At 31.9% G+C, this 25126-nt stretch overlaps 4 protein-coding genes across 7 annotated transcripts in view; 2 read left to right on the forward strand and 2 right to left on the reverse strand.

Annotated features, from left to right (window-relative positions):
- Positions 1 to 7369, forward strand: part of LOC129791318 (uncharacterized) — a 22140-nt gene extending 14771 nt beyond the window's left edge. Inside the window, exon 14 of the mRNA XM_055829429.1 lies at positions 7358 to 7369. The gene's annotated coding sequence lies outside the window, so the exon portion shown is untranslated. The remainder of the gene's footprint in view (positions 1 to 7357) is intronic.
- The window catches only part of LOC129791321 (serine/threonine-protein kinase 26), a 14483-nt gene extending 1059 nt beyond the window's left edge, over positions 1 to 13424 (reverse strand). Inside the window, exons 1-10 of one of the 4 annotated variants that reach the window (XM_055829436.1) lie at positions 13073 to 13424; positions 5513 to 5608; positions 5307 to 5435; positions 3358 to 3867; positions 3147 to 3292; positions 2872 to 3064; positions 1937 to 2212; positions 1492 to 1815; positions 1218 to 1408; positions 1057 to 1110 (exon numbers count right to left, since the gene is read on the reverse strand). In XM_055829436.1, the coding sequence (XP_055685411.1) occupies positions 1098 to 1110; positions 1218 to 1408; positions 1492 to 1815; positions 1937 to 2212; positions 2872 to 3064; positions 3147 to 3292; positions 3358 to 3867; positions 5307 to 5435; positions 5513 to 5608; positions 13073 to 13087 (1893 nt within the window). In that variant the 5' untranslated portion in view covers positions 13088 to 13424 and the 3' untranslated portion in view covers positions 1057 to 1097. Of the gene's footprint in view, positions 1 to 1056; positions 1111 to 1217; positions 1409 to 1491; positions 1816 to 1936; positions 2213 to 2871; positions 3065 to 3146; positions 3293 to 3357; positions 3868 to 5306; positions 5436 to 5512; positions 5609 to 7783; positions 10722 to 13072 lie in introns of those variants that run through there. The other 3 variants (XM_055829434.1, XM_055829435.1, XM_055829433.1) reach the window with 3 other exon arrangements.
- A 253-nt stretch (positions 13425 to 13677) lies between these two features.
- LOC129791375 (HUWE1-associated protein modifying stress responses) lies at positions 13678 to 15606 on the forward strand. Its single transcript, XM_055829530.1, has 5 exons — positions 13678 to 14023; positions 14222 to 14302; positions 14424 to 14607; positions 14675 to 14815; positions 14929 to 15606. The coding sequence occupies exons 1-5, from the start codon at positions 13846 to 13848 to the stop codon at positions 15053 to 15055; spliced, it is 711 nt and encodes a 236-aa protein (XP_055685505.1). The 5' UTR covers positions 13678 to 13845; the 3' UTR covers positions 15056 to 15606.
- LOC129791354 (beta-alanyl-dopamine/carcinine hydrolase) lies at positions 15385 to 22176 on the reverse strand. Its single transcript, XM_055829497.1, has 7 exons — positions 22016 to 22176; positions 21849 to 21941; positions 19563 to 19760; positions 19207 to 19314; positions 18874 to 19108; positions 17743 to 17977; positions 15385 to 17672 (listed from the first exon to the last, which is right to left on the reverse strand). The coding sequence occupies exons 2-7, from the start codon at positions 21936 to 21938 to the stop codon at positions 17378 to 17380; spliced, it is 1161 nt and encodes a 386-aa protein (XP_055685472.1). The 5' UTR covers positions 21939 to 21941; positions 22016 to 22176; the 3' UTR covers positions 15385 to 17377.
- Positions 22177 to 25126: the final 2950 nt, after the last annotated feature.

Raw genomic sequence — 25126 nt, forward strand, 5'->3', positions numbered from 1 at the left:
TGTGAACAAAGCTTTTCCGACGAAAAGGCGACAAAGAAGATCGTTGGGAGCACAAAGCTTCTTCCGGTAGCGTCGATAGGAAAAACCTGCGTCTTTATCCAGCCGAATTAAAACTACTTTCTCCGTAAAAAGTAGAAAGTATTTTTTATTCGGCTGGATTAAGACGCAGGTTCCCTGCCAACGTTCCCTAGAGGAATTTTGTGCTCCTAACTATCTTCTTTATTGTAGACTAGACTTAAGCTTTTAAGGTTTAAAGGTTAGATCAGGCTGACCTAATGAAACAAAAAATCGGCTTAAAAAATTTAAGTCTGGCTTATTAAACGGCTTAAATTTTAGCTTAAGCCAGGCTTATGTTAAGTTAAAATTGCATGTGTAATACAATTAAAAAAAAAGTTAGGTTTAGGTAAAAAGAACTTAATATTTTATTTTAAAAACTTGAGACTTAGCTTAATAGAATTAAGACATTAAGCCTGACTTAAGAATTAATTATTTAACCTAAATATTCCTTATGATTGAATAGTTTCGGAAAATTGGGAGAAACAAGAAAATTACAAACAAAAAGCGACCTAAAAATTTTTTTTTAATAAAAAAAAATTCCTTGTCTATTGAGATGTAGACGTAATTATTAGTCAGGTGGTAAGCCTATTTGCAACTTAGGACGTTCTCTACGAATTTAATTGTATTAAAATTGACTGTTAACGCGTAAACCGTATAACCAATTTAAAAGTAAAATCGGTCAGGCTTTCATCCCTTACGTAGAACAATCCATTACCAATTTAAACAGTTTGCTTGGCCTATTAACTCTTCTAAATTCCAAAAATCTATCACCATTGAACATTGCCTAATCTAAAAAGGATTTCAAAATTTTCAAACGACTACTTTAGACTAACTACAAACTGCAACAGAATTCTCTGATTTTTTTGAAAGATTTTTTTGGTAAAAAAAAAAACATTTCGAGATCGCTGTGTAGTTATACATAATTCATTTGTTTTTTTTAGTTGTTGCCTTGTTTAATTCGGACAATAGATTGTACATATATAACAATAAATTTCATACTTCAACTATATTTCTCAACAGATGCGTAAATTCCCTTTCTATTAGTTCCTTTCACTGCGAGGATTAAGATAAAAATGACGTAGTAATGCAGCATCAGAAAGAATTTTTTTTATTAAATATTAAAATTAAATAAATAAATGAAAGGAAAGATTAATTCTTACCTCGTAACTTTGTCCATAAGCGTATTGATACGTGTCTCAGAATAACCGGGCACCAATTTATGTATGATTTCTTTAACGAAGAGATCACTAACACCTGGGCTACTTCGCTCAGCCAACTCGAAAGCAGCTCTTAAATCTACAACATCTAGTGCCGGTGTATTTTGACTTGAGTAGTGATATTTACGCTGCAACTAAATGAATTATAAAGAATATTATTTTAATTGTCATAAAACATTAAATTGATAGGATATAGGTACTTTAAACAAATACTCACATCAGATAAAAGGGAAGAGATAAAACTATTGAGACATGAATTAACACGAGTCCCAGCTTTTGTAGCACTTGATACGGAATTAATGCTATTTCCAGTTGTATTTCCATTAGCTGCATTGCTGTGTGTAATTGGAAACGATGGAGATACAGACAAGGATGCTGGTGTTGTTGTATTGGCACCAACATTCGTATTACTGGCATTGTGTCCTCCAATTTGTGATTGGGGAGCCTCTTTATTGTCACGATGATCACGCCTTAGGCTTATTCGTTTCTCCTCTTGTTGCATTGCTGACTGTTGCTCACTCATTCGATCATTTGTATAATTCTAATAAAAAAATTATTTGATTTTTTTTTAGCAATAAAATAAAGAAAGAAAGGTAATAAAAAAAATCTTTCATATTAGTACAAATTAAGGGAGAAAAATAAATAAAAACATTAAATCTCACCTCCTTGGATAATTTCCTATTGTCACGCAACTCTTTGGACTCTTTTTCCCGTTCACGTGTCTCCCAATCGTGTTCTTTCAGCTGTGTTGTCTCCTTTTGAGAACTATGTTGATTATCTTCCTTTTCCTTCATCGTTTGAACACTAGCAGGAACAATAACAGATGCTGCTACGGTTGATTGTTGTATTTGAGTAGATTGGAACTCTCCTCTATCGCGTTCCTTCCTACTATCTCCAACCTGTTGCAATAGTTGATTACCTGCTGCAGATGGCCGTGTCTAAAATAAAAATATATGTTATATGTAGAAATTATTTTACAGGTACGAAAGAAAACTTAAAAGGTTCTGCCTTATTGCGACGCCAAAAACGACTAATTGTGACTCAATTGTCTTATTGTAACGCAACTTTTGCCTTAGACTCAGCTTTTGCCTAATGTTGACTCAATTTCAAATTTAAGTATTTCTTGCCTTATATTTATTTTTTCAACGTGCCTTTAGGTTAAAACTCGTAACTGCATTAGGTATTTTGTAGTATAGATACTTATTTTAAATTAACAGACTCGCTCTAGTGGAATTTAAATTTAATAAAGTCTGTTTGTTTGTGGTAAGTGAAGTCCTCCGAAATGCTTAGATCGGTCCTAAATGAAATTTAGTATGGAGCTAGAGAGGACTATATTACGAGTTGCAGCCTCATCCTTCCCACGACTTAGTGTCCAACTAAAAAATCAAATTAACCACTTCTTACCTGATAAATGGATAAATAATTCGTTTTAATATTTTTTAAGCATATATTGATCCATTGCATAACATTTCATTAGGCATGTATAATATTAGTTAAAAATTGAGTCAACATTAGGCAAAAGCTGAGTTTGTAAAAGGCAAAATCAGAGTCACAATAAGACTATGGGAGTCACAAATAGTCTTTTTTTTTAACATACCTGATTTAACTTATAAAGATTCAAATTTGAATCCTTTGATGGCGAATTATTAGCTCCATTGTGTATAAGCGGAACTGACGCATTATCCTCGACTAGAGGCGGTGGCGGGCCCTTAAAATTATTATAATTATGTAGACCCTTCACTGTCATAATCCAAGGTTCATCCAAATCACTATCTGGCTTTGATTCCTCCCTAATATAGATAGACAAAGAAAAGATAAATAATAGTTCTTCAATCTTTTTTTAAGCAAAAGAAACTTAAAAAAAAAACTTACGAATCTGAATTTTCCGATTCCGTTTCACTTTCATCACCCTTTTGTGATTTCCATTTCTTATATCGATCAATTAGATCAATGAGGTAAGAATTTTTCTTGGCCTTTTTAATAAAAGCAAATTTAAGTAATTCCTTAGCAGTTGGTCTCTAAAGTGGAAATAAAAATAAATGTAAATAAACGTACATAGATAAACACCTTATATATAACTAACGTTTTCAGGATCTTTATTGAGACATGCTTCAACGAATTCCTTAAATGGCTTCGTGTAATTTCCTGTAAGTTGTGGTGGATTGTTTTTAGGTATGAGAAAGAGCACCCTCATTGGATGCAATTCCGAATTGGGTGGCTCTCCTTTTGCCAATTCAATTGCTGTGATACCTAATGACCATATATCCGCCTTGGAGTCATACATTGATTGTTTTATCACTTCTGGTGCCATCCAGAATGGTGTTCCAACAAATGTATTGCGCTTTGATGTTGTATTTGTCAATTGACCAGCAACACCAAAATCTGCCAATTTAACATCACCCATCTCACTAAGGAGCACATTGGCAGCCTTAATGTCACGATGGAGTTTACGTTCTGAATGTAGATAGTCCAAACCCTTGAGTACTTCACGCAAAATTATAGCAATGTGCATCTCTTCGAAGGAACCAGCTTTCATGAGATCCAAAGCTGATCCACCGCCCAAATATTCCATAATAATCCATAACTTCGTGCCCTATAAGTACATACGTACAAAATAATTGGATTATTCGTTAATATTCTGATGATTTGCCAAAGAAATCAAAATAATCATTTTTTAGCCTTAAAATGGCTCAGATTGAGGAGCAGAAGATTAAAAAGTAGAACAGTAAATTCAACCCGAAACATATTTATTTCAAGCCTAAAAAAAGGCAGGGACAGAGGCCTAAAAAATATTTAAGGGGAGGTCCCTTAGAAGAATCTTTGCTTTTGAGACATTTTAAATATTTTAATTTTTCTTCAAGTTCTTAGACTTTAGTTTTGAAGTGTTGGCCAAATTTGAAGCCTAATTACTTAAGTGTAATAAAATCACTTTTCGCCATCTTTGGTGCGACGCCATCTTGCAATTTTCCGAGTTTTTCACAGAACTGCTCTAAGCATAAAGGTAGGTTTTTCTCAGGATCTACTGGATGGATTTTGATGGGGTAAAAAGCAAATGAAAGAGCAAATACCAATGCAGATTCTGATGTACCAGAATTTAGAATTTCCACTCTGGGGCTGAGAAAAGTGGAAAAATGTGACTTTTTTCAGATATTTTTGACGTTTTTCCACTTTTCTCAGCCCCAGAATGGAAATTCAAAATTCTGGTACATCAAAATCTGCATTGATATTTCCTCTTTCATTTGCTTTTTACCCCATCAAAATCCATCCAGTAGATCCTGAGAAAAACCTACCTTTGTGTTTTGAGAAAAATTACAAGATGGCGGAAAGTGATTTTCTTACTCTTCAATAAAAAGTATTTAAATGTAGCCAACACCGGAAAACCAGGTTTAAGAAAAACTCCAAGAGAAATAAAAACATTTAATTACACCAGCTCTCAAAAGAGACCCTCCTTAATTAAAGCTTAGAAAGTATAGAGAGTAATAAATTCAAGCCGAAAAGTAGTAAATTCCATCCGAAACGTGATAATTTTAAGCTTAAAAGTATTTGTTTGGTTTTCAACCCTTAAAAGGCGAGTCTTTAATTTCAAAAAGCTTAAAAAAATTAATTAAAGTCTAAAATAAAAAGTAGTTAACTCAAGTAAAAAAAAGGCTAAGTTTGTTTATTTAAAGGGATGTTTATGGTAAATTAGAATAATTAGATCCTCGTAAATATTCGAATCACCATAAAATTTCATATATTAGTTCTCGTTTTCTTTTGTACCCAACGTAGTGAGTCATATTGCTTATTTTTGGTATTATCAATCAACCAATTCATATGCAATAGACGTACAACAATTCAACAAAAAGTCTTTGTGCATTGCAGAGTTTAGAAACAATGGCATACGCCAGGAATAAAAGCAATTTGTATAATAATTATTATCAATTGCTTCTGATGCCAAAATACATTGAATAATGCTAATGACAAAATGAAAATTAATTTTTGAATCTTTTCAATATACTAACTCTTTAAATTTTTCATTTAAAATAAACAAACCTTAAGGTAGGATCCGTAATATTTAGTGACAAATGGAGAGTCGCATTGCGAAAGCACCATAATTTCTTGCTGAATGTCCTCAATTTCATCTTCAGCCTCTTCCAAATCAATAATTTTTATAGCGACAACCTGAATCAATTAAATAATTTTAGTAAGAATATAAAACTTTTTGAATGATTTTTCTAAAACTTAAGAAGTCATATTACCTGTTGAGTTCGATTATCGACACCTTTGAATACTTCACCGAAAGATCCTTTCCCAATTCTTTCTTGTTTTGTAAAAATTAGCTCAGGATCCACCTTCTGCAAGAAAAAAGGACAAAAATGTCCATGAATAGATAAAGAAGCATTTTTTTTGGAGAATATTAAACCACAAGGAAAAAAAGGTAATTATAAAATAAAACAATCAACTTCTATTTAGTCTCCCTAGCAAATTGAATACCTATATGTAGGTAATGATTGTATTATAAAATTTGTCTTTCTTGAACAATGAATATTTAAATAATTTAACAAAAGAGGAATACTTTAGGTAAGATGCCCATTTTTTGGTGAATTTTAAAATATAATTTACAAAACAAACAAATAACTTAAAATCAAATTAATCCAAGTTGTTTTTTTTTACATAGAGAAACCTTTACCACACAACACCACTGATCAAAAGCGAATAATGTAAAGTTAAGAAATAATAAGGAATTCGACAAATAAATTTCAATTGTTTTTTTTTTTGTTCTTCTACCATTTAGATTACACCGCTTGTCTTTTCTTCCGTACCTATCTTTTTAATGGAATTTTTGATAAGACGAATGATTATAAAAATGACCAAGAAAGGAGCGGTACGTGTGGAAAACAATAAGATAAGAATACCAATAAAGTAGTGGAATATCTACTATTGAATTTTTTTCTTATTAGTCACTCTGTGATAATCAATTAATAAATAAACTAAAGAGAAAAATGTCCTTTTTGTCTCACCCTATAATTAAGACTACGTTGACACACTTTTATATAAAATGTTTCTATGTGGTTATACGTAGAGGAGAATGGGATAAAGTTAGCCAATATTGAACCACATTGATTAAATTCAAAGGTAAAAATAATTATTTTCATACCTCTTCGCGAAACTCTTGCATAACACAATCATCTCTGTAGTCTTCCCTGTTTCTATTCAATTTATTCTGTTTTTTATTTAATAATTTTAATACGATAAAAATTTATGAGACAATTATTCGAATGAATTCGATTCGCAACTCACGAGTAAAAAAGAACCATCGTCATGACATAATTTTTATTTCAGCTGAGCGGAACGTCCTTGATGTTTCTTATACACAAATTATAAAGCTAAAATAGGTTTCTTTGCTTTGACTAGAACAAGCGATTCCTCAATGGGAGATGCATTTTCTTTAGCTATATCCTAAAAGACTTGGCAGCCGTACTAACTCTACTCCAGTTTACCCGTATTGTATAAAGGTTATGTTTTAAGGTTATTTATATTTACTTAAGAAGTATCCACGTATTTGCTCATACAATTTTGCGTGATCTTTATAAAAAAAATTAAGAACAATTTTCTCGTAGGTTGTTTAAAAAAAAAATACTTTAATACATATGATTATATTCTTTACCCATTTCTCACTCGACACACTTAAGTAGTTGACCATAAAATAGTGTAAAAGAGTAAAATTTGCTATAGCTTAGTTCATAAATAAGAAAAAGAAAAAAGTACATTTCATACATTAATCTCACATAAAAAAATGTAATCTAGAAGCGAAATATTTTATTTTAAAAATAATTTATTAATATTTATTAAATCAATGAAAATTACTTAATACTAAATCATATCTTCTTTTAAATAATTATGAGAGGCTTCCAATTTCTTTTCAAGAAAAAAAGGAATAATTTTTCTTATAGGAAATTTTCTCAATAACTCTCTTTTATGTACTATACATACTAAGATAGGTATGTATGTATAATGCATTGAAAAATGCAGTTGATGTTTAAAGTTTGTTATGTGAGAAAGAAGTGAAACCTAGATTTTTAAAGTTTCACAATGCTGTTCATCGTAGTTTCTTCATTTTATACTTATACACGGCATTTACCTACACATTATATATACCTATTAGGTACATAGACACTATAAAAACTCGAATGGTTTAAATGCCTTTCTCATTTTCAATTGCCCGCATTCATTCTTAAAAGGAAATGACGGTATTAATCTTCATTCATTCAAAAGTTTTTTTCTTCTAATTTCAGTTATTTTTTTTTCTAAAAAAAAGTTTTAAAAAAAATCCAGAAAATATATATATTAAAATACAGATGCAATACATAAATTATGTGATTACTTGACAAATTCTTATGCAACACTTTTCAAGTCATTGAGTAATATATTTCTTATTTTGTATCTGTGGTGACACATATTTATTCACTCTGTTGCGCTTTATTTTATCCATCCCTAAAACAATCAAGGTCAGATGATTGGTGTCTTACCAATTCTCCAGGTCCCTGTCGCAATCGTTGTTGTACATTATTATGTCCAATTTGTTGATGATGATAATGGTAATTTTTAGCAGTTTTTGCTGACTTTGTTATACCAGATAGAAAGAAACTCGGCAAATAGCTGGACTGTGACTGCGGTGTATCATACATAGACGCTGGACGAGATTTCGCATGACGTGCTCCATCTGCCAACGGACCATGAGCTGATGAGGGGATGTTCTGGAACGATGGCGAATGCGCCAGTGTATGGGATGATGGCCCATCAAAGTGCTGCCACCGTGTATTGCTATTAGCATGTGCTGGATGGGGCAATGAATATGACGATCTTTGCCCAGGTACGTTCCAACGATTCTCATTTGCCCCACCAGAAGCACCACCAGGTGTCCCCCCAGATGCTGCTGCTGGATATTGTTGATAGGTACCAAGAGGTGCCTGAATGGCTGTTGCACTGATATCTCGCCACATTATTTTTTAATAACACTCAAATATGTATTTTTTTTTTCTTAAGAACTCATCTAATTTCTTTTTTCAACACGTGGCACTCTCAACATAACTTTTGCAGCAGCAACGAAAAAAAAATCCACCTACATCACCTCCTGCCACAATTTTCAATCACTTTCTATTGCAGTCATTTTCCAATTTACTGCTGCATACACACTGATGAAAATCCACACAAGAATATAGGTAATATTTTACATTTGCACAAATGAACAGTAAAAAATAAAACTATAATATTGAACACTATTCCTTCGCTTCTCCCACCAAAAATACTATATATTGCACATTTTCTGTATTACACATATACTATGATATGTATGTGTATACCATAGTTCGAATGAATGAATCTTAACGTCGTGTTAAAATTTATTTGTGTCCATTCTTTTTGTTTTCTCTCAATTCAATGAAAGAGTCAACCACGACCATGAGTCCCAATAATTTTTACAAATAACTTTATCCAATTTTTCTCTCAGAGTTTTATCCTCAAACTCACGACACCACATATTCTTTTTAGCTGTGATTTTTTTATCTTTCACAATTTCACCATGATGGTGTTCTTTTATTATTTTTTAAAGAAGCAATTTTCAATCATACAAGAAAACTTCACTATTCATCGATAAATAGGGATGTAATCCATCGTGCAGACACTAATTTTAATCCAAAACACATCTCGTACAGTTTAGGGATACATCACCAAACTAATATATGTATTACAAATAAAACACACTTTAAGTGACCCGAAATGAAACAAGCTTCGACTACAACTGAGAAGGCAACTTCGGAAATTTAATTCTGAGTCACACATCACGAATCACAAGCTATACACACCTATGTTCATATAAAATGCCATATATATGTATGTGGATATATGCTATGCACATACATATATGATTATACATAGTTTTATATATGTACATATAAGGGACAATTATTGTACATAGGTATACACCTATATACAACCTAAAGCATTTTTATATTGTTAGTACATAACATAATGTATGTTTTACAGTTTTTCATCCATGATGATCATACTCCGCATACAATTACAGCAACATATCTCACACATAGAGTTTTCTCACAGTTTCTTACACTGTTTCTGTATATTCTTTAGCTTACCTACCTTTCTTTTTAATATCTTACGTATACAAATACACAGTAAGTAAATCATAATTAGTTGTGTATTACACGTAGATTAGGTACATGTCAAATGAAGCAAAATATATAAACACAATTTGTCTTTCTCAATGATCATTTCCTAGAAGGAAAAATTATATAAACATTTTGATAAGTACCTACATTGTGTATTAAAAATTCATTTAAGGTGTTTAACTTACACCCTCACTTAAAATCTTTGGGATTTATTACCTTTTAGATGACCCAAAAATTTTTTGCTGAATTATGTTAAATGATTTTAAAAAAATGATCAAATTACAACTCATGTAAATTTTATAATTATATGATCACCGTATGCATAATTTTGAGTTATCAAACTCCGTGGATTAATTAGTAGTTTATGTACCTACTTATGTATAAAATGATGTAAACAAAAAAAGAACATATCAGATTATTTTCTAAGACAATCTTAAGGCGTATTCTTTAGATAACATTCCTCAAAGTGATAGATAAGTCTTATCTCAAATTCAGTTCATTATAACTACTGACATTCCATGAGGTTTTCTTTGTAACAGAAAAAATAAAGAAAAATAATCTCTTGAACAAAAAAAAGTAAAAACTAACTAATAATAAGTATTAGTTAATAATTGTATTGATTTATACAATTATCCTCAGCAGATGTTTCATAAAAATTCAATAAATGTCATAAAATTCAAAGACTAATCCCGCGAACATTTTTTTTAAACATAAATTCCGATATGTACAAAATAATCAATATATTAGAAAATAGTTCAATCAAACATAAAAAAAATACCTCATTCTCATTGCATCCGGTCTCTGGCCATGACAGAGCGCTACAATTTCTTTCGTTCGTGGCCATTTCACAACTATTTGTGCCAACCATATCAATACAAATGCCACCACTATTAAAAATATCATCAGCAATACAATGTTGCTCGTGATAACCAACAGTAGCTCTACGGAAAGTAGGTGATGACTGCAAAGCAACAATATTATTGGAAGAATACACCATTTCCACTGCACATTAAATTAATCAACTTTAAGACATTATTTTCATTCCAAACTTTATTTATGTTTCAGTTGGTGTCCTTTGGAAGCACTTTAACTCATGATAAACTATCCTTAGACAGAAAAAAGTCATTCACACCCCTATGCTCTCACTTGTAAAAAAAATTAAGAGCTACATTTAAAAAAATGTAATAAACCTTTGAAAACTTATTAAAAAAAAACTTTTTATTAAAAGTAACTTAAGAATAAATATGACGTGTAAAATCTCTCTTTGATCATCATCACACGAGAACAGTAAATCAACTACTGAGCTCTCATCGTCATATAATGTGATTCCCAAGCATCAAGAAGAGATTTGTACCCGATGACGATGATGTTGGAATTGGTACATATGTTGTAAAGAATAACACTTATACAAATGCCATAGCGGACTAACACTCTTGTCTACATAGCAAAAGAAAAAAATTTAGCCCCACAGCGTTAATTCTTGAGTTGTTGTAAGTTTCAGCAAAATAATAATAATAATACCTAATAAATGATTAAATTATTAAATATTTTGTTGTGTAATTCGGATTATTTATAAATTACGAATATTTTGCTTCTAAATTTTCTGTGTATACGCATTTTTCTACAATTTTTGCCTTTTGCCAATATAATTATTCCTTATGCAAAAATTTGCAAAATTTGAATTTTAATTCTTTCATGCTACTCCTTGGTAAAAAAAATAAAAATAATTGACGAGAGAACTCGAAAATAAGAACCAATAATTGGCCTACCTTAAAAATTTGATTTTCAAGTCGGTATACATACAAAATATGCATAACGAAACAATAGCTAATTATTTACTCTATCATTTTTTGTTCAGCACACCTTACTCTGCTCACTTTCGATAAAAAAAAGTTTCTATATCAGTGAGCTCAATTTATTTTGAGTTTTGCGAGAGTTTTAGTTTAAATGAGATGACTTTTAATGACTCTCGTGGAACCACTACATATTATATGTACTGTACATAATGTTGTATGTACTGTACATAGGTACATACATGTGTACTTTTTCGTAGTACATATACCTAATGTACTTAACTCACACAATATTCAAAATGTGAAAATTAAATGAAAATTTTGAGGGGTTTCACATAGGTATGCAATAGTGGATTCACTTTACATCAATACCTGTGTTGATGGTACACTGTACCTATTGGATTACAGCCACCACCACGATGTGCGATTGTAAAGTCTCGCAAAAAAATGCTTTGCTTGGTGTGAGAATATCTTATACAGTAGATACATACATATATGTAATTTTTGATTGGGAAAAATGGCAATATAATGCAGGAATGCTGACTGAGGAGAGAAAGTCTCATTTGTTTTTGTGCTTTCAGGTCGCAAATACACGCACAAAATGCGGTAAATAAATTAAATTAAAAAAAAAAATGGAAAACTCTATTGAATGCTAGAAGGTTCACTCTTCAATCACATTCATACCAACAAGTAGGTAGTATTAAAGAATTTTAATTTTAATTTTTGCGAATTTTTGCATAAGGAATAATTATGTTGGCAAGAATTATAGAAAAATTGGTACACTGATTTGAATAAACATAAAATATTCATGATATTATAAATACGCCTTAAGATTGTCTTAGAAAATAATCTGATATGTTTTTTGTTGTTTACAACATTTTATACATAAGTAGGTACATAAACTACTAATTAATCCACGGAGTTTGATAACTCAAAATTATGCATACGGTGATCATATAATTAAAAAATTTACATGAGTTGTAATTTGATCATTTTTTTAAAATCATTTAACATAATTCAGCAAAAAATTTTTGGGTCATCTAAAAGGTAATAAATCCCAAAGATTTTAAGTGAGGGTGTAAGTTAAACACCTAAATTGAATTTTTAATACACAATGTAGGTACTTATCAAAATGTTTATATAATTTTTCCTTCCTGATAAGGACATGAATTGCCAGAGAACAGGAGGTGATGGCACACTCAGAAATAATATTCTATCTGTGCCAAACACTCAGGTACACATGATTCTGAAGAATATCCGCATTCCATAAATACAGTGACATCAGAGGCTTGAAGTAGTGTGACATCACACACGCATAAGGTATTAAGTAATATAAGTACTTTAACCAAATTTATCTCATTATAAGGGGGAAAATTGGTTAGTGAAGGGACTTATAATTTTTATTCTTAGTAAATACTTAGTATAATTATTCAATTCATTGAAAATTTTTCTCCATTCTCAATAAGATTAGAGAATCCATAATATTCTCTCAGCATTAGAGATGAAAAAAAAATTAAAAATATTCAAAAAGATAAAACAGCGCATATTCTTCCACTATCTGATGCATTGGATCAGAGGGAGGTCAAGGTCGTAGGTACCTAAAATTCATAGTAGAAGAATTAATATTAATTTTTCTTCACCCCCAACTAACTGATAAAATGATCAATGCGGATTTCTATGATCTCCGTAATATTACAGAGGTAACATCCATATTATTTTTTGAACTACGTGGAAGCACACAACCTAAAATTATACCTTCATTTAGGTCCCCTCCCCAGGTGAACAATTTTTTTTTAATTCTGGGTGTGCAAGTGAAAATTAGAACTATCCAATAACTTACCTCATTGAAAGCCATCGTCGGAGAAGCTGAAGCCAGTGGAAATTCAACTTCAGCTACCAATTGCGTCGTCCTGTCCAATCAGTCAATTTTCCTCCTCGACTAGCCTGCAATCCGGAAGAGCTCTTTCGATTGTTCGACACCAATCAAAATCCATACACTGTTCCCGTCTCATATATGAGCACCGCACAATTATGTAATTTACTGCTGTTACAACAGCAACACCCCCTTATTGTGGTGTTCAAGTTGAAAAATATGAATTATTGGGGAAGAAAATATTCCTATTTTTGCTTTTATTTTTCCTTACAAAAGCCACAAAAACTGACAGATTCTAAATGTGTCAATCTGAAAAACAAATATACGTTGCATTTGTGTTTTAGAAAATATGTTTTGTTGCATGTATGTTTCATTTGCAATGTTCCTCAAGGAATGCATTTATGTATTTTTTTGCAAGAATTCTATTTGCTAATATTTTATTAAGTATAAAATAAAAAAAATTTTAATTGTTCTCATGTTATTTATCTATTTCACTTCAGTCCTGATGCAAACTCCGTGTAAACTTGTGTTTCATATAAAACATTTTACAAATGTTTCACAAACTCTAAAGAAATGTAAGAAAAAGAAGAATTCTGAAACATCTGTCATTCATTCATAAAAAAAATACGTATCGTCGTCGGAGTGTTTTGCAAAATTTGTTTAAAATCCTTTTTTACATTGAGAATTTGAAGGAATAGGTTTTTGCAAAACATCAAGAAAGCATACGGAAGTGTCCAGGGATGCAGTCGGACAGCGAGGAGAACTGGATAGCTGCAATTGAGAATCAGTACATGGAAGCAATTGAAAATGATGAACCAGATTTTGAGACTCAGCTAATTGTGGAGCGAGAAGCTGTGCTGAAGAGTGCCTGGAGGAATTTCCAGGACTCCGCAACAGCTGTGGCTCAACTATACAAAGGTGAGGAGTGTAGGGGGGAAATAACAAAAAAATTTTAGACACAGAGCTCAAGTCAAGGACAAGGCTTCCGTCAGACATTTTGTTTGATTATTCTTACAATTTTTCTCTTTTTCTCCCCAATTCTCTGTGAAATTCGCACCTCCTGCATTTGGGAATGTGGTGAAAAATGTGGATTGTATGCTATCGCAATGGTAATAGATCGTACAAGTGGACACGATTCCGGACTTCTCTGGTTGCCATTTCAAACTGCTGCCGGAACTATAACCACACTGTATAAAGGTATGATACAATGCAACATCATCTAATAATTTTCCAATATTTATATTGTATTAATTAGCATTAGAAGGCACTTGAAGATCCATGAATAATGCAAATATCCTTTTAAAAAAATCACACACAGACTCTGCGGAAGGTCTCCGAAGGATTGGCGATGTTGCCGTGCAGTGTGGCTACCAAAGACGTAACAAAGAAATCGCTGCTTGGGTTAAGAAGCGCCGAAGGAATATCAGACGTGAGGATCTCCTATCGTACTTGGCGGGGAAACCACCACCACCTCTCCATGTAACGCGGGCTTCGCAAATGAGGTAAGTAAATGAAAGATTTTAACATTTTTTTTCCTAATTCAATTTTTTTTTTAAATTTTCATTTAAGATCATCACCAAGACCAGAAGCACACATTAGCAATCATCATAACCTAATGCAAAGTGCAACACCATTTGTGAGTCCCCAATTGCCTCTATCAGCTGAGCCCGAGATGCACACGTTCAAAGAAGCATTAGCACGAAGATCCAGGTAAGTTTATTATTGAATTATTTTTCTCTTAATCTGTGATTCTTTTTTTTTTTAATAATTTGTTAGAGAGAAAAAAAATTAAAGATTTATTTTTTTCTTTTTTTTTCCTAAAGAGGTCCTGAGCTTTATGCGTTTGTTACCGGAGAGGTTGCGCGTCACTGTAAACGTCCGGCAAGTCCTTCCCTAGATGTCAATATGGAAGTTCAATCACTAAGCAGTAAACGACAACGTTTCTTGTAGAACTAACAACTCTCGGAGGTTCTTGCTGTTCGGTAAAAGGTAGATAATTATCACCTACACAATGTTTTTTCTCCGATATATTTCTTTTTATTTTGTTCATAATTTAGAAATTTCAAAAAATATCCCATCACTAAATTAAAGAGATTTAAATGAAAAAAAAAAAAAGAAAATTATACATATTTGCATATTTCAATCGGATATAAAATCAATTTGTAATAAAATATAAGGATATAAGAAAGAATGTTCGCTTAGTTATCTTATTATTATAAATTAACAGCATATTTATATACCTACCACATCTTTATGTAAAAGACTCCACATGTTAAGTGTTCTCTATTTTTTTTTGCCTTTTCATTATAAATTATTTTTGGGATGATTTTCGTTAAATGTAATTTAAAAAAAATCTGTTGATTTTCTTTATTCACTTTATTGTTAAGAATTTCTCTTTTTATCCGGAATCGAATGGATGGAGTCGAAAAAATAAAATTCACCTATATAATAATATTGTGGAGAAAAAAAAACTTAATGCAATATAAATCTATTGATACATATATGTATGCCTTTTTACATTTTTTCTACGAAATTAACATTACCTACGTGGGTGGAAATCGAAGTATAAGAATATTGGGTTTTCTTACGCCGATCCAGATTAATTCTTCTCAAAAGTTCAATTTTGTTTTTTATGGGTGTACTTTGAGGTTAAAATCCGAGATAAAGAGATTACTCATCATTGTGTTAAGTGTTAAAGAAGATTGATTCAATAAAGTAAAAGGTACAATATCCTTGATTAAATTAACTAGAACTTTGTTATTCTATTATTTTAAAAAAGTCTTTAATTGAGAATAAATTTAGCATCATAAACCACTTTTTTTTGCTTTGATTGTTTGCTTTTAATAACATAACAAATAATTAAATTATTTCCCATAACAAACTTCTAATTAATCCGGACACGTTCAGGAAGAGGGAAAATGGTGATTTTCAAAAAAAAAAAACAGTTTATTTCATTTAGGTACTTTTCCAGGATGGACTAAAATATTTCCTAATTAAAATACAAAAAATAAATTAAATTAAATTCTAGACAAATATCCTTTCGACTTACAGTTGTTTAATTAACGAGAAACGAATTTTTTATAATATCTGATGGAAATTTGAGGGTGATGAAGGGACAGCTATTCGCTATTTTATTCGCATTCAATTACAACCGAAAAATGCAAAAATCCTCAAAGAATTTCTTTAAAACAAATCTGATATCTTTTGTCAAACTTCTGTATCATAAATCATACAAACTGATGAAATGATAAAATCTCAAAATTCATCATAATGTTATTATTTTTATTTTATGTATATTCTGAAAATTATCAGTTCTTGGAGAATTTGGCTGGCCACTATGGTTAGATTGACATTTTTTTTAATTCGTCTCAAAATTAATAATCTATTTAACATTTCCTGATAAATTCTACATCACTTTATGTAGGGAAGTTTCATTACTTCATGATCGTCGAAAGAAAAATTGTAAAAAAAAAATTCTTTTTTAAAGAAAATTAAGGTCAAAAAGGTTAGAAACCTTGATCCTCAAAGGGTTAAAGTAATTTTTTATATCAACTTTCTAGGTATGTATAAACAAACCGTATAAACTTAAACAAGATTATGGGAATTGATTTTTTTTAAATGATGTTATGAAATTAATAAGCAAACCAATCGATTATTCTCAATTCAATCACTTCACTTCTTCTTTCTTCTTTTATTAGGCATACAATTTTGAGATATAAGTTTAATTTAATATACAATATATCTGGAACTTTTGGTAGTTTGCATTAAATTAAAAAAGAAAAAGAAATTACATAAAATTATAGACAAGAAAGGATAGATGTAGCGATCTCCATTTTTTTAAATTTGTAAATTGCAATGGATTATAAAAGAAAGAAACTCAACAACATAACATGTGGTGGTAAGAAGAGTTAAAAGCCGTTTTATCATAAAGAAAAAAAATAAGGCGTATGTTTTTTTTAAGTATAAGAGCCACAAAAATATTTTATTTAAGCAATATTAATTGCTACAATGTTCATTAATTAAAAAAAAACATACATCAAGTGTTTTGCTATAAATTTTGTATGTATATGAATTTTTTTTAGAGGAATTTTTTTTAGAATTGGAATCTCGTGTTGAGTGATCGAGTTGTGGACCTCACAAGGAATTTAGTAGGACTTCCTTCTTTGTTGTTTTTCATGGGGTCTCTAATCCAAAGAAAGCTTCAGAATCCACAGAGCTTCTTTCACGTAATAAAAATTTGGAGAAACAAAAATATGTAGTAGGTCAGGAAGATTAGTCCCGTAGAACCAGTGGTAGGACAAAAAGGGGTTCATTATGTTTCGGATTATCTGAATACAGTGTCCAAGTGCGGGCAATACAGTCAAAAATCCCCACAGCAATGGTTTTGATGGCATCGTCACGTCTATTGCGGAATACTGGATGAGTCTTGGCTGATTCATCACCCAACATATTTATTATATCGCCCCTGCTCTTCGGTTCTCCCATTTTCTTCAGTACAACCATGCGTTCAATGCTGGAATCAAGGATGAGTCCACTACTCACTTCCGGTACCTTAAGACGGATATATCTGGAAAAGGCAGCAAAAAGGGAAAGATTTAGGAAAATTGAAAATTATTTGACTTTTTTGTTTAACGTACTTGTTGCAATGTGTTAAATATTCTCCGGGATTTGCACTTTTAATATCAATCTGACTCTCATTGTTCTTTGCGGGTCCCATTTCGATGTTGTGAAAAACTCTGGATCCCTCCTGGCGTAGGAATGTCATATTAATACTACAACCATCTGCGGCACCAACACCCGTATCCTTAATAACGTTTAAAGCTTGGGAGAAATTATCTGCAGACAGTAGAGCTCGTGTAATAAAGTGCCGTGCTGGTCAAGGAGGATGTAAGAAAAACAAAAATTTAATAAATACAAATTTATCTCACACACAGAGGTGAGTTCTTATTAAGGGGGGTCTCTTGGGGAAATTGTTAGAATTTACACATTTTTAATGTTGAAATTTTTGTGGTTTTTCTTAAACCTTGTTTTTCCGATGTTGGTTACATTTTTAGCTTAATTGTTGAAGTGTAAGAAAATCACTTTTCGCCATCTTGTGATTTTCCGACTTTTCCACAGAACTGCCCTAAAACACAAAGGTAGGTTTTTCTCAGGATCAGGAAGAATGTACCGGAACGGTTAATTGAATTTCCATTTAGAAGCTAAGAAAAGGGCACAAGAATATATTTCTACTTTTCTCAGCTTCAAAGTTGAAATTCAAAAATCTGTTCTGGTACATTGATTGTTGATGCTTCCCCTTTCATTTGCTTTTTACCCCATCAAAATCCATCCAGTAGATCTTGAGAAAAACCTACTTTTGTGTTTTGAGGAAAATCTCAAGATGGCATCGCACATAAGATGGCGAAAAGTGATTTTCTTACTCTTCAATAATAAATCTTTAAATGTGACTAACACTTGAAAACCATGTTTAAGAAAAACTCCAAGAAAAATAAAAACATTTAATTTTACTAGCTCTCAAAAGAGACCCCCCTTAAGTCAGTAAACAAATGATTGAATAAAAAAAAAGTTCAAGCATAATTGAATCAATCAGATTGATCAATAATTGACAAATCAATTGTTCTAGTCAATCGATTGATCGAATTGTTGGTCAATCTCAGGGCAATTCTGATTGCTCAATAATTGCGGACCTACATTGACTCAATATTGGGTTCAATAATTCATCAAATATTTATCAAATGTTTTTTTACTGGTAGAATAAATAAACTTACGAGTCTTGCCACTGTAGAGAGTATCAGCGCTTAGTGTGTTTATCGTGAAAATCAACCCATGATGGTTGTACCCCATGGTATAGCCGGGAAGATGACCAGCATAGCACAGAGATGTGAAGCGTTCTTCCTTCACGCTGTACTTTCCTTGGGGCTCATCGCAAATAATATGAGCTGATACCAAGTAGAAGAAGTTCAAAACTTCTGGCAAAGTATCCTCGTTGTGAGCAATAAATTCCTAAGATTTTTATTTATAAAAACAAAAAGAAATTACATAAGAAAATTCTCAAAGGACTTAGAGATGACTTTAGATACGTAATAAAAAATCTAATTTACCTGACCCGGTTGATTGACGCAAATACTGGTGCATCCAATTGGTTGATCCACACTATTCCTTCCCGCTACTGCTTTCGGTGTTATATCATCCATATGCAAGAGGAAGAGCTGAAGAAAAAAAAACATGAAAAGTTCTTTTATATTCTCTGCTAAGGTCACTTGACCTTCAAGTTTGGCAAATAAATTTAATTTACAAGAAAATGGAAATAATATCGAAACATTACATAGGTAAGAAATACATATAGGTGGGTACTGAAAGAGCAATGGATGATGTAAAACAGATTTTAGAATGGACTGCTATTAATTGTACAGTTGACAATATATGCGGCAATATTGCACAAGAATCGTGAACTCACCTTGTGGAATTCCACCTGTGCTCCATCAGCTGTTCCCTCCAATTCCCGAATATATTGCGGAAAGGAAGTACGTACGGATTCTAGAGTCTCATCGTATACCTGACGCCCTTCGCTTGTATTGTACATGGGGAGATATGTGGAATTTAGTGGTTCCGAAAGTGTTAGGAACTCCCTTATCAAGGCACCAAATGTACGTCCCTAAAAAATATTAAGGAAAAATTCCTTTTATAGAAATTCTTTTTTTTCTACCCTTTCTATAGCTTCTGACTCATCTTTTTCACCTTTTTTTTGCTACAGTAATAGGTATAATAAATAAAAGGAGCTATATGCAAAATACAACACATGTTAAACAAAATGCAAAATTGAAAAGTGAATGTACTATTCAAGTGACAAAGTGCAACGTAAACCAATGACACCATTCATCATCAATAAAATCACATTTTATTTCTATAATAATATGAATCCAGAAAATTTCCGGGATTTAATTAGAGAAAAAAAATGCGATTGTTTTAACATTGATTCCAGTAGGTATACGCAATTTGGAAAAGACGCTTTGTCTGCACAATACGTGATTGCGCACAGTATATTGGTGATCAATGATCGTTAAATGCCATTGAACCACAAAATGTAAATGAATAATTTTTTTTTACCATTAATCTGTCAATTCTCATGCTCAATCACGATCAAAGAATTAGTATTAGAATTTTTATTATTCCATAAATTTTTTAACTATTTTGTTTCCGTTTTTGAAGAAATTATACCTTTTATATTTAAAAAAAAATGTCAAGGGGCGTTTATCTGAATGAAAATATTTATTCGGATTATTCGAATTAATGATTAGCCAAAGAAATCAAAGTTTTATCAGATGAACACCTTTTTGCTTCCAGTTCTAAAATCTCTTAGACTTCAAGCCTAAAAGAGCTGTAAGATTTAGTCCTAAAGGCTCAGATTGAGGAGGAAAAGTTTCAAATAAAAAACCTGATTCCCGGCCTAACAATTCATGCCAAAGAAACCAATTCGGCTTTTAGAAAAAGGTATTTATCTTCGGAATTAATCAAATTTATCGTCAATCTTTAAATTATTTGCCAAAAAATTTGAAATATTCATCAAGGGGGGTTTATCTGAACGAAATTATATATTCAGATCTTCGGAAATATTTCGATTATTCGCTAATATTTGGATGATTTGCTAAGGATATTCAAATATAAGGCTAAGCTTAACAATGTTTAATTCAAGCAAGTAGTAAATTCAATAAAAAAAACACTAATTTTAAGCCGAAAAATAGCACAAGCTGAGGAATAAAAAAAAATCATTGAATCGTAAAAAAGAAAGTAGTAAATCAATGCTAAAAAGTAGTAAATTGAACCTGTAACCAGTAGTAAATCAAACCAAAAAGTCCTAAATACGTTTTTGGATTTTTTTTTCGGTTTTTGTTGTTCAATTTATTGCAAAAGATGTTCATGTGAAGTCAAATATTCAGATCTTTGGAAATATTTGGATGATTCGTTTAAAAAACCAAAATATTCGCCAGATAAACACCCCCTGATTAATGTTCTTATCATGGGTGATCGCAAAAATTTCTTAGGGACTTGGGGATGTTTTTATTTTATTTTATTTTATACTTTTCTCAAGACCAAACGTTGCTTTTAACATCCACACTCCTCGGGGGAATTTAAAGCATAAAATTCTTTTTTCTTAATCAAGTAAACCAAAATTTAATGTTGGAGAAAATTCAGATTGAAATTAAAGGCAGCGTGGAAGTTCAAGAACAAAATAAGAAGATAAAAAAATGAATAAAAACTCTTTTTAAAATTTTTAAACTTTAGAATTAATTCAAGGTTTTCTCTTTTTTTTTTTCCAAAAAATGATTTTTAGGAGAGCTAAATGCTAAATGAGAATATTTCCCCATTATTGGGTCATACGTGTCAGTGTTCTAAGCTCAAGAACAAGACATTTAAGGAATTTAATTACGTATTAATTTTAGATCATCCCGAAAGGAATCCTCCGTGGTGCCTTTAGCCTAATGAGCTTGAAATTCGTGAAATAAAAAAATACGCGGTTGTAGAAAAGATTAATCTTTGGAAATTTTTCTTTTGATAAGGCTGAGCACTCATAAGGCATTGCATGCAAGAAGTTAATTAAAAAATTGAAGACAAGGATTAACTTTTTATTTAAAGCTGACCCATTTAATGAAAATACATCGTCTCCAAGGGAGACGCCATTGAGGACACAGAAGAAGAAAAAAAAAGAATTTCAATAAGGCCACATTGAAATAGTTTTACTTACAACATCAAATCCAACTTCGTAGTGAGTTCCGCGTGTAAAGATGACCGGGATGGCTTGGCGCCTCTTGAGAATATTCACTGACGGGGACATTTTCTTTGATATTTATGGGATAAAAATTTACTTAAAAAAGAGCTTTGAGAAAATTCGTCCTGTTCAATTCAACTCACGAAAAAAACAATTTTTTTCACAGAGACAGAGCACTACGTTCAATGTAAAAAAATCTTTTTCCAAAAACTCCCGATTTTACACAAGAAAAAAATAAATAAAACGACGACGAGGGATTAATTAATGATAATGTCTTGTGGCCACTTGGACGTTTTATTGGGCACTGAAATACGAGGGAAATGCGACAGAGCTTTTTGGGGCCGCTCACAACGATCGATTGGGGAGTGAGTGTATGAGTGAAGGAGATGGAATGAGCCACGTGATAATTTTCCGTATATATGCTTTAGCGCGCCGCAAATCCCCAACACTTCTTATCAAATTGTTTACATTGCGAAAAGTCTGTTGTATACTCTCCAGCAGAGGAGATCGCGTCTATCTTTCGAAAGACTCGTCTAAGAGTCGCTCATACAACTGATAAGAAGATATCACTGCGTAGACTTTCATTAATATGCCCAAAAGACTTAACATTTTTTTTCATTTAAATTCATCATTATGTACTCTGCAATAAAAAAGGCTTTTCCACGGACATTAGGAAGTACATATTACACATAAATCGCACTCAATCCAATCCGATACCATCGATGACCCAACAACCTTCAAGTTATGTGTACAAAGAAAAATTTTCAAGTTTAAACAAATAAACAAAATCGATCCCTCTCAAATTGGATTAATGATTCCTCGCCATGCTTTTAGGCATTTCTAAGTGTTCTCAAGGCGAAATTAATTACATGCAAAACACCTCTTTGGCAGGAGAAAGACACAATCATAAAATGCGTGTACTAATTAACACACACAAAAAAATAAAATTGTTGTAATAAAAAGAAAATGTACTGGTAAGCTGACCAAGCTTACGAGAGCTGTGTTTCTTTCAGTGTACCAATTTTGTGAGAGCAAACTAGAACGCAAATTCATTTAAATACGTGCAAAGTCGGGAAAAGTTGAAAAGTCATCCCGCAAGAAATCTTTAAAACGCCATATCTCGGGAACGGCTCCATAGATTTTCGAGTTTGAGCTATCGTTGGAAAGGTCTTAACCTCAACTATAATATATTAAAATATGAAGTCAATCGATAATAGCATTTTCGAAATATTCGAGTTCGAAATTTTCGAAAATTTTTTTTTGACTTTAGCGCCTCTCGCGGTCATTTCTCGAACTTGCAATGTTCTAGACATTTGTAGGGCTTCATGAAACCTTTCATTTGCACCTGAGTTGATCAAAATCGGACTTGTAGAACACGAGATATGACATGCCAACTTTGGAAGGCTATATCTCGAGAACGGCGACATAGATTTTCTTCATTTTTGGCATGGAGCTAGATAATATAGTCAGCTATAACATATCAAAAAATGAAGCAAATCGATAATGGCGTTTTCGAGATATTAATCGAAAACTCATCGAAAATTTTGTTTTTGATTTTTGGCCCCCTAGCGGTCACTTTTGAAACTTCGGATGTTCTGGAGAGTTGTAGGGTTTGTTGAGATCTTTCATTTGACCCCGGGTTGATCAAAATCGGTCAAGCCGTTTTCGAGTTATGGTCGATTTTCGATGAAAAATTGTGGTGGCCATATTGACTAAACGGCTTGACCGATTTTCGAAAATGAGGTATCGTTGGAAAGCTCTTGATGGCCTCTACAACATATCAAAATTTCAGATTTTTAGCTATTACAGGGGCTGAGATATAGCGAAAACAAAATTTTGAGGTTATTCAAAATGGCGGACGGAGGGGTGGGGGGGTGGATTTGACATCATAATCGGATGTCTTCCGGTCGATATTTAAACTTTGCCGTTGACCGCAAGTCTCTATCTATCACCGTTCTCTTGCAATTTAAGTTTATAATCCGGCCGGCCGGCCGGCCGGCCGGACGGACGGACGGACGGCCGGCCGGAAAAAAAAAATTTTGGCGCATACGTTTTTTGGAATGTGGGGACCCTAATTCGTGCTCATCCCAAGTTTGAGCCCGATCTGACGACTTTCGATTTTGCTCGGTACACAAAAGCTGTGTCTGAAAGAAACACAGCTAAAACCTCAAATTTTGGGTATAGGAACCGCAACATTTTGTCCCTCGATAACTTTACATTACATATATTTTTATAGGTCAAGAACTCTCCAAAAGTTTAGACTTCCTCAACAACAATTAAAAAAAATCAAAGACACTTTCTTGTGACCCAATAAATGATTTTATTTCTTCTTCCGTTAAAAGTTTGATTTAAGTTTTCAATTAATAAATTTTATCTGATTTTAGTACCTTAAAATTCGATCATCAGCTTTGATTTACAATCAAAAACTAGATGTTTTTGGCGGATTTATGATTAGAACAATATATAGGAAGGTATATATCTGCAAATAGCCATTTATCGTATACTTATTAATTGAGGAATAATTTAAAAATCGACACAAGAAGAATATTTATTTTATATTATGTACTGTGATGTATGTATTCGATTGGATCAAGTCTTTAGATCAGAAAATTCTGCTTTTGATAAGAAGAATATTTCGTTTTGGTCAGGAGAACGATATTTTTGGTCAGAAAAATGTTCCAATTGATCAGTGAAACGGGTTTAGAATCAGAAGAATAATATTTTCTGGTCAGGAAAAATAGGCAATTGATCAAGAAAAAAGAACTTTGGTCATGAAAATATGACAAATAATCGTGTAAATATGTCAGTTTGAACAGAAAAATATAAAAAATGATCATGTGAATTCTTTTTAGCTGTGATTCTTTCTTCAATTTCAAAAATATAAAATTTAAGGAAGAATTGAGTTCTTCGAGTATTCTGTTGAATTTTTTCGCAGGTGTTAAGTTAACTTGGAGCTCATGAATTTCTAACCTCAAACTTTGAGCTTAATTTTCTATTATAAAGAAAACGTTTTTCTAGTTTTTCTTTTGACGAACTTATAGTATTTGAAGTCGCCTACACATAATGTAAATGTAGCATTTTTCAAGATAAATTGCATAGATTTTAATCTATGGCGATTTAAAAGAGTCGAATTGGCAATGATTACCAGTTTTGTTCTCCAAGTGGTTAAAGAAAATATTTTAAAAAAAATCAACAGCATACCCAAAGAAAGTAATTCTCCCTTAAATTTTGTATGTTTGACAAAAATTAGTTCA

This window comes from Lutzomyia longipalpis, chromosome 2, assembly GCF_024334085.1.
Source record: "Lutzomyia longipalpis isolate SR_M1_2022 chromosome 2, ASM2433408v1".
Taxonomy (NCBI): domain Eukaryota; kingdom Metazoa; phylum Arthropoda; class Insecta; order Diptera; family Psychodidae; genus Lutzomyia; species Lutzomyia longipalpis.

What these genes read in the sequence shown, in the direction of transcription:
- LOC129791354 (XM_055829497.1), bottom strand. Translation starts at nt 21,938, where the DNA reads ATGTCCCCGTCAGTGAATATTCTCAAGAGGCGCCAAGCCATCCCGGTC. An exon ending in ACGAAGTTGGATTTGATGTT is followed by an intron (nt 19,761 to 21,848) that starts GTAAGTAAAACT and finishes AATATTTTTTAG; the next exon opens with GGACGTACATTTGGTGCCTT. An exon ending in CACAGGTGGAATTCCACAAG is followed by an intron (nt 19,315 to 19,562) that starts GTGAGTTCACGA and finishes TTTTTTCTTCAG; the next exon opens with CTCTTCCTCTTGCATATGGA.
- LOC129791375 (XM_055829530.1), top strand. Translation starts at nt 13,846, where the DNA reads ATGCAGTCGGACAGCGAGGAGAACTGGATAGCTGCAATTGAGAATCAG. An exon ending in ACGCGGGCTTCGCAAATGAG is followed by an intron (nt 14,608 to 14,674) that starts GTAAGTAAATGA and finishes TTTTCATTTAAG; the next exon opens with ATCATCACCAAGACCAGAAG. An exon ending in GCATTAGCACGAAGATCCAG is followed by an intron (nt 14,816 to 14,928) that starts GTAAGTTTATTA and finishes TTTTTCCTAAAG; the next exon opens with AGGTCCTGAGCTTTATGCGT.